At 38.3% G+C, this 9,638-nt stretch overlaps 1 protein-coding gene across 1 annotated transcript; it reads left to right on the plus strand.

Annotated features, from left to right (window-relative positions):
• Window positions 1–1,632: 1,632 nt before the first annotated feature.
• Window positions 1,633–7,592, plus strand: LOC111271345 (serpin B12). The gene is made up of 7 exons (XM_086972889.1): window positions 1,633–1,771; window positions 2,026–2,157; window positions 5,632–5,854; window positions 5,992–6,105; window positions 6,349–6,422; window positions 6,613–6,806; window positions 7,243–7,592. Exons 1-7 carry the CDS (start codon window positions 1,633–1,635, stop codon window positions 7,444–7,446), a joined length of 1,080 nt encoding a protein of 359 aa, XP_086829015.1. The 3' UTR covers window positions 7,447–7,592.
• Window positions 7,593–9,638: the final 2,046 nt, after the last annotated feature.

Here is a 9,638-nt window from a genome sequence, read left to right on the forward strand (position 1 = left end):
CCATGATTTATTTCTAACGAATCTAATAGCCTTGTCTGCGTATATTAGAATTTATCGCTATTATCTTAGGAACGAGCCAGCTCTTTAGGTTGTAACAGAGACAGAATTATTTTGCTTATAGACCATAACCGTTTACCCTTCGTTAGTACGGTAGAAATATACTGTACCAGCTGACACAGACTATTTCTGATTTTTCAAGCAAGTGATGAATAGCTTCATTTGCCTTATTTTACACTCCCATATTCTATATTTATTGATGCTTTTATTATTACATTTACAAAAATTATATTTTGTTATTTAAGAGATGAATGCAACAAGTATGTAAAAAAAAAAAAAGAAGCTTAGTTTGGATATACTGGTAAGTTGCCGAGGATTGTTTACGAAAGTGCCGAAGTAAACAACGGATAAACATCAGAAATATCATTCTGGTGACAGATGTGTCACGTATCCGCTATAGTTCTGCTATAGCCTGCTGGAGCATGTCAACATTCGGGACCAGTGAAATTTACTGTACTATAGCACACTGGGGCATTTTTTTTTCGGCTTCGTATGTGAATGCCTCTTTTGTCACATTACAAACGGAGTTTTTACATTGCTTGTATTGGTCTGGCGTTGCACACCTTTTCTTGTGATAGAATTATGAGAATACCTGAGTTATATTTTTTTAGCCGTTTAGAAGATCTTGCCTTTGTAGTTTCTACAGGAGCAGCAGGTACAAAGATGACCTTTCCGCTTTTCTTAAGGAAAGCCATGGTAACATACGGTTTTTGTCTTCTTGAGCAATAAATGGAGTACCTGCATTCTGTTTTGCGGTAAAGCCCGCCTTTATCTATGCTCGATTTTTTGTCGGCCAATTTTTTAAGTACGTATCACTAATCTTCTTTACTTTTGCCTAATGTTTAAGGACAATGTTCTCAACTTTAGCCACACAATCCAAGGCGCTCTCATAGAAGCTATTGGTAACTTCGGCCATTCCCTCCTTCAAAAGTTAAACAACGATACGGCAAGTATCAACTACTCTTAATGACACAATATTGCATTCTATATTGGTAATGAAACTATGCTAGACTAGTATTGAGTCTCTGGTTGAAAAAGGGACCGATTCTTTCCTAAACTCACAATGTATGTAAGCAAAGAGTTATAATGAATGATTATTACATAGGCTTTGTTTACATTCGAATCGGTAATTGTTGACTGGTATTGTCACAATGGCCATATTATGTTGATTCTTTAAAATTCAGTTGCTAACATACTTCACATCTTTTTTTGTCCTTTTATCTTTCGACTTTTCGCAATGATAACACACCTCAGAGTATGAAAAAGAGGCAAATGAACACATTTTTTAGCGACCATTGCTATTTCAGTGGCACTTTTGCTGTTAATATTAGCAAGTGATATCATCTTTGGCCATGTTTATTGGACCATATGTACTAAAATCGTTCAATCGTGTCCCCGCGTCGAACATTTAAAAGTCAACCTAACATTATCGATTAACTGCACAGCTATTTTTTTTTTTTTATATCGTCCCTTACACAAAAATTACATTAACATATACTCTATTACTGCATCATCGTTGTCTCGTATCACTTTCAGAATAACATTGTCATATCCCCTCTTTCGGTGTACTCAATAATGGCAATGCTTACGATAGGATCACAAGGCAGCACTAGATATCAGCTTGAGAAGATTACGCGTCTTCATAGACTGAACTGGACGACGATCGTGGCGGCAGGGGACTACTTGGTCAATATTCTGGATAATTACCAATCGGGTATGTGACGACTCGGTGATCGAACTAGTGTTCTGGATAATGGACGTGAGCAGTATATGGGTAAATTAGGTGGCATAAGCGCTAGTCAGATACGTAGAGTCGATTGTATGCCTAGCGATTACTAGGGGAGCATTATATTGATTCGATATGATGAAAAGACATGCACACCACGCAATAAAAGTAGGGTGAACCTCGCCGGGATATTACCTTAACAGCGGAATTATCTAGCCTGGTTTGGTTTAATAACTTGACAGATTTTCGACTGAACCTTGCCAATCGCGTGTATGTCACTGAGGATTTGATTGTTCCACAACTCTTTTTGGATTCTACAACATTCGGTTTCGGTAGTAAGGTAGTTTTTATGGACTTCAAGAAGTCTGACAACGGTAAGTACATTTGGGTGGCAAATACCATACATATTTGTATATTTCTTTCTATATGTCATGCAATTTTGTTCGAACAAAATCTTTTCTCACGTTAGAGGGAGCAGATAGACCCATGCTGGGACAACTGATTCGAATTTAGTCGCAGCGTCTCATACATCGGGCTGACAGATCCAGGCATTGTTGTAGAAACGAGTACCCCATAGATACTCGCCCAGGCTAACTTTCTATAGCCCAGCGTGGGCCCTAATATAACCCTATGGTTTTTGGTTAAAATCTAGATCCTTTCAAAAGCAAACTTCTGTTCAGTTTATTTTTATCTCTTGTTGTGTGTACTATGCGTGTATGAACGCGTGAAATTCATAAAGAATATACACCAGGCTAAAATCGAAGTGCTTAGTTGAGACATTCATCAGAGTAAGACGTTCATTTACAAATTTTCTTTTTATCGGTTTTTTTTTTCTCCTGTTCCTTTAGAATAAGTTTTACTATCTAAATATGTGTATGTATGAAACAAAAAAAAAACAAACAAAATCACTAAGGTTATCTTTGTGAAACGCCAAGCTTTGCGCCAAGCGTTTTCTATAATATTACACAACTCTTTGAACGCGTCGTATGTACTTATGTATATTGAAAAAGCTATGCAACCCCAGGGGAAAATCGATGGTTTAATAAAAAGAGCGTTATAAATAGAATTAATGATTGTCATGAGAATAAATGCTCCTCAGTATCTCTATAAGCGCTGTACCTGCCGACGACGATGCTCGACTCTATTAGCTTCAATACGAAGGGCGCATAGTCTCTGTGCTTTGAGTTTTACATCCGGCAACGCCGTAGGGCAGTCCCAGGGCTAGCTTCCAGCACGAAAAGAAGCATCTCTATCCCAAGTTCGAAGCTAGACCACAACGTGTCCCTAAGATCAACAGCAGGTACGTTAACCACTACATTTTGATGGGGACATAGTCTTATTTGGGTCGTCCGCTTCGACCGGTCTGACTGGAGCCACAGTATGGCCCTTCCAGTAGCACTCGCGTACCACCGTAGCTAATCGATTCTAGCCATATAACGACATTATCGAGATATGGCGGAAGTTCGGTCATTGATATATTTGCGACGGATTGAATAAGATTTCAAAATGAAAATTGCTTATTCTTAGAATATACGAGCATTTCAGCTCACATACGCACAACAGTAAGACCTAACCATCCCTATGAAACGTGTAGCTCTGTCGCGACGTGTAAATTTGAACAAGCACCTCAGACGCAGCCACGGATCTCTTCAAATATCTAACGTCATGAACGCTGAAGCCTATGGGCGGCATCCAGTTGATATTCTGCAGTCTGCCGTGCAGTCCTCTCGTCTTCCCAGGAGGCATGGGGTGATTCGACCATATTTGTCGTTTCGGCCCATACACGTTTTAGGCTGCTAGGTGAAATACAGTCCGTACTTCACCCTTTAGTTTCAAGAAGGCCTACGGAAAACGTATCCGTCTGGTCATTAACGCAATCTTACAGATGGCGAACTCACTATGGCAAAGTGCAGATCGCAACATATCGAATACGCGTTAGTTAAGAAGATCTCAGAACGGAGAATTTTGAACAACTAAAACGTATCAAAGCTCCTTTCTGAAGAGACCACTGGGATAAGACACCACGATTTACAATCGCCTCGCGTGTTTCTCGACCAACTTACCATTTTTGACAGGGAGTCTGTTCGAATTTCCTCTGGCATAGACTTTTAAGAACAAGCTCAACAACTAGAAGTAAGAATTTGTACAGATTGATGGGGACCTCTTTGATCGGAATGCGATGGAGGATGATTAACAAAGGAAAAAGAACCGGTTGAACCGACACTTCATGACCTAGATTGCCTGTATATAGATTCCAGGATAGGCGTTGCAGGTAACAGGGTTTTCATGGACCTAATAAGAGACGTAACAGCTCCAGACGTGAGTAAAATTGTGACAAGTGCAATGCCGCTTGCGGCTTTCTGGTAGCATTTTTAGGATGTCTGAAAAATGGCGAAGTATATATAGGGCGAAGCGGTCTGTTGTTTCAGTATTTATTTTGATCTCGTCATACAGAATTGTTGATTCGTACACATATGTTTGAAAACTATTACCAAAAGTGGATGAATGAAGTTCGATAAGTTAAACGCAAACTTTTGCCGACGCAATAGCTAAGTAACCTTCTGACTACGATACTTTGCAAATTTAGGCACACACCACCAATTTTTCTCCGACGGTTCAATGCCGATACAAAGCGGTGAAGTAATGTAACGTTCACTACCCTATCAATTTTTCCATTCTAACTAAAGCCAAATTTCAGTAGGACTATCTTCTGTGAAAGATAAAGTAGTGAGGTATGGCTTCATTCTGCTGCACCTTTTCTGCAAGGGCAAATCTGTCCAAAAAGATACGTACGATATACACCGGGGCCGAAGCAACTGTGCTGAAATAAAACATCGTCTGTTATTTCCTGAAGAAAAAAACAACACAAAAAGATTCCGAAGTCCAAAGCTGGGTTTTTGGTTATTTGACCCATTACAGAAAATAGTATATTTAGACTGCCTTTTAATCAAAACTCTATTTTGTGTACCGCGTGCGAACGGAACTATAACATGTTTATACGTAACAATATTGCGTCATCCACAATTGCTATAAAAACTTATTCGCAAATTCAGAAAACAAACTTCCAGAAATTTTTTATAAGCGCTTAGATGCTAAATTTAAGCAAATCTTCAAGCGTATAACAATTACATTAAATATCATGACGACGTTAGTGAGGAATGCCCCTCTTGACGCATGCAAAACATGATACTCGAATATATGTTATTATATAGATAAAGCTCACGATAACCAAGCGACGTAAACTACTTTTATGTAGTCTTAACATCTTTTATGCATACGTTTATTTTCATTGTTTATAATTACGTACAATTTGACTATGGCTGATGGATACATACGGACTTGTTAGAAAAATACCAGCGGCCCATTTTTCGCGCACCCCACATGAACCTCCTTCCTCTGCCTGCCAGTTTCTTAACTGCGATTTGCCTTTCAAATATTTGTAAAGTTAGTACCATTAATTTTCGCTGTAAGTCATGTTTCAAGATGCACCAATCATTTTAATAGAACTTAACTGAAATTGGTCTAGTTTCGAAACATTTAAGGAGATTTCCTATTTCAAAGTACTATTCAATGTACTTCGACCAGATATTTCCGTGTTCTACGCACGCTCATATGATTTCTAAAAGTGCACATTTGAACTACAGTGGCTCTGGTATCCTATAGTCTCAACGTGATCCGGATCTATCATAGCTAGAACTAAGTGTCCCTGATTGTTTGTCCAGTACCGTCGTCAGACGAAACAAAGGCTTAATATAGGTATCATATATTTTTGATGATTTGATTTACTTTGGTTATTACATGATGGTTTACTATTTCTTGCTGTTGCAACGCCTCTATTATTCGATCAGTGGTGGCCGAGATGAACCATTTTGTAAATTTAGCAACACGAGGAAAGATTAAGAAGATTGTCGATGGACACTTCACCAAGGATACGACGATAGCTATAGTCAGTGCTGTGTTCTTCGAAGGTGCTTGGCGGTTTCCCGTAATGAAATTTAACGAGCAAATCAGATTTAACGCTCATTGTGAGTCGCCGAAAAATCATGCCAACTGGTTTAAAATCAGTGGTCGGTAAGTTTTTATGAAACTTCGTACTTTCATACATAGATGTATAGCAAATCTAACCTGTTTGAATGGAACCCTTATAGTATTTTCTATTACTGCCGTATTATACGCTGATCGCAGAGCCTTTTCTGTATTTCCGACAGGATGGCCTATGGAAACTCTTCGGCTGCTGACGCGTATTTGTTAAGAGTACCATACAATACTGGCATAAAGTCAGTTACCAAAGCTGAGTTGTTGATAGCTCTTCCAAAATCAGAGTACGTTCCACACATTTACCCTAATGTTGTTTACTGACATTTATTTGGCCACACTTCAGCGTTAGTCCTATCTAGTAGCTTAGCTACTCTTTATCGTAGTACGTAAGGAATGCCTTAGCGCTCTATCTTAGTGGATAGTTTTTTCCCTTGACACATTTTTTGGTAAAGTTGAAATTCACTACATCTTGCGTAGTTAAGCGTGGCACTCATTCCGACTTGTTTATGCCTCATTCGTCGCTGCAGCTCCTGCAACATTGATAGATGGTTGGAAAAACGACGGTGGATTGATGTTATGCGAGCATTTCACCAGACAGAAAGTAAGTGCTTAGATTCGCGAATTATTGGTAACTCGCACCTCGTTTCTAGCCCAGAGTAGCCCGGCTAAGGTGTGCGTGCCCTTAGCCGGTGCCGAGGGCCGCTTGATCAGCAAGCTAAGGAATTAATATGTAGATAAATTGTATTGCGCCTCTACATGCTTATTATGGCTTTTTTTTTTCTATCCTAAAGTGACTAGTGTAGAGCTTCTGATGCCAAAAATTAACGTAGAGTGGGTTGGTGACCTTCGAGATTCAATCAAGAAGCTTGGAATCCTCGTAGCGTTCGAAAAGACACAAGCAAACTTCAGTAAGATGGTCCAACCAGCATCGAACGTAACAACAACACCACTAACATATCTCAATAGAATCTTCCATCGAACTTCGGTGAGTTTATGAGATGCTGAAAATTAAGCCTTGTCTTTTAATCTAGTACACGAACCGTCCGCGCTAATTTTCTGCCACCTTCGGATCTTTCGGTAACACAAGATGACACTATCGAAGTTCGCGAACATTTAATGTCGTATCGCGTTCACGGGTTTCATCTCAATCACAAAGTAAAGAGAGATATCACATGCACGAAATGTATATAGGTGTTCTAGTTTACTTTCGAGCTACTTAGAATCAGAAAAATATTGCTTCTAATGACTGTTAAGGCCAAATGCAGGAAATTAACTACCAATAACCTATGTAAAAAAAATAGATCTTATGGAGCTGATTAGTTCTTTATTTACTGGCAAATAATTTTCTGCAATAAATCTGCTTTGTTATCGTACAGAGAATTCAACAATCTCTTAACTTGACACTTCTTTACTATCTATAGTTGAGCGTGTCGGATTTGGGCACGAGCGGAATAACTGCCAACAGTAGACCCCGACGCGACGTAACGCAGGCCAGTGCTATTCAATTCGAGGTCAAAAGTTCTTTCTACCTAGCTGTTATCGTCTCCGAGCTGGAAGAATCAAAGGACCAACATGCATTTAAGTACATGCAGGTTTTCGCTGGGCTGATCAAGACTTTGACATAAACGCTATACAGTATGCGCAATACGAAGAAACAGATTTATTTTAAAGTGGATATATTTCACTTTAAGTTTTAGTAAAGACAATTCCCCTAAGTATTGCTGAGAGAAAATAGGAGACAAATTCAAAGCAAACTACGTTGCACACCAAATGAGCTTTCTTCTTATGACTCGAATCTTATGCGTAAGAAACCGAAATAGGTTGTAGCAACAGTAGCCTAATTATGATAGAATGATGGTTATAGCCCCTCTCTCTATCTCCCTCCCTCCCTTCCACTCTCTCTTTATATGTATGTGTCTCATTTACAGAATATAAGCTGGAAGTGCACGCCTGGCAATCCAAAAAGAATTGACAGACGACTAGACCGTTGTAGAATACAGTGCAATATTATTTCATTATAGGCAATCATTTTATTCAATCATCATAAATAAAACCGATGACTTATTTGAACGGAAGTCGTGTCGAAACGTAATTCCAGCTAAAGTTTTACGGACTAGTCATACAGAGCAGCTAAGCAGTATAGCTGAAAAAAGTGGTATTCGAATATATACCTGATGTTAGTTGATAGCGTTATATATATGTATATATATATATATACATATATATGTATATATATATATATATATATAGGTATGCCATTAGTGATATATAAGCAGCCTTACGTATCCCAAATGGAAATCTCGCGCTCACTGCTAATTTATATTAGCAACAGATCTGCTAGCCACAGGGATCAAACATAAACTTTGTGTCAGATATTATGCTGGCATCAGAAGTCTGCCACAAACAAAAGTCAACAATCGCAGTCTATTACTATTGTTCAAGAAATATTAAGAAATGAAGCTGGGGCAACGTCTACAAATATCCATCTTTGTCGTGGCGAGAGAGCATTTTGTCAAAAAATAAGATGGACGTTCAACTGGCCATTGTACAACTATGGTCTGTAAATGTTATTTCATTAAAACCAAATATTCTCCATTGACAAACTCCAACACGGTTTATATGTCGGTGCTAACTGCACCTAGTTTTTTCCTTAGGAAATACTATTTGCAGTATCAATTTTCTTAGACTTGTAAGGTACGTCTGACTAAAATGCTATTGGCATAGCCTAAAAAGTATTGCAATGACTCTGATCATTTCTGAAAAGTCTGCTAAACGAAAAGACTTTATGCTGCTAGTTATTTTGTCATCGCAATTTTTCTAGAATCCTAATAGAGCCGCGATACCTGTTCCTCATTATAGGTATGCACAATAAAGCCAAACATGAAAATAAACCATGTCGATGAGGTCTTAGGTTTCGTTCATTCTTGCCACTGGGGGAATCAGCCAGTGAAGAACAACCAGAAGATGGACTTACACCAACGATATGACTTAGCCTTGAACATGAACATGCACCTGGGTACTACATTTGTACTACAACAATCAACTTGTAATCGAATTATTCCCCTGGGGGTAAACAAAATAAAAAAAACTCTTTGGCCGTAGTATGGGGTGCAGAGTATGTATGCAAAAAGTGAAACACTACAATTCAATACGCGCGTTTTAGGTCGAAATAATCCTATACGATAGAGACGTTTAAAATTATGTAAAAACAACTTTCAAAAAATATCTCAATGCATCGCTGGGTTCCCCGAGATCTGGTCAAGGTTATATCACAAAAGAAATGCTATTTCAAGAACTACGCTATATAGAATATGAAAAGGTAATATAATGTATGCTTTCAGTGTGACGATTTTAATACTTTTACTGAATGGCCGTTGCGTGTATCTTTCAGTGGTTTTGTATAATATATTTCGGTAGCAGCGAAGAACCAATAAATTTGCACTGTAGAATAATCTAACGAAATATTAAACCTTTTTATTTCATGTCCCATGAAAGACAATTGTAAGATATAAACAAAAACCCGGAGTCAGCGTCTTAACCTAGGAATTCCAGAAGACCCCACAGAGTCTTCATCCAAACTTTTGACCTTTTTTTTTTACTCGTAAGTTTCCTTTGAGAGTACCTACTTCTAACTACTTGTACACCCGGTAGTAATTTAATTCGTCTGAATGATAAATAATGGCTGAAGAATAAGGAGACCTGATTTTTCAGCTAGATCAAATTTATATGTAACAATTTAACCTCTGAATTTAAAAAAAGTTTAATCTTAAAGCAATTTAATATTTAGGCGATACAAACAGAGTGGTTGTAGCATAAA

Source organism: Varroa jacobsoni, unplaced genomic scaffold (genome assembly GCF_002532875.2).
Source record: "Varroa jacobsoni isolate VJ856 unplaced genomic scaffold, vjacob_1.0 contig00552, whole genome shotgun sequence".
Taxonomy (NCBI): Eukaryota; Metazoa; Arthropoda; class Arachnida; order Mesostigmata; family Varroidae; genus Varroa; species Varroa jacobsoni.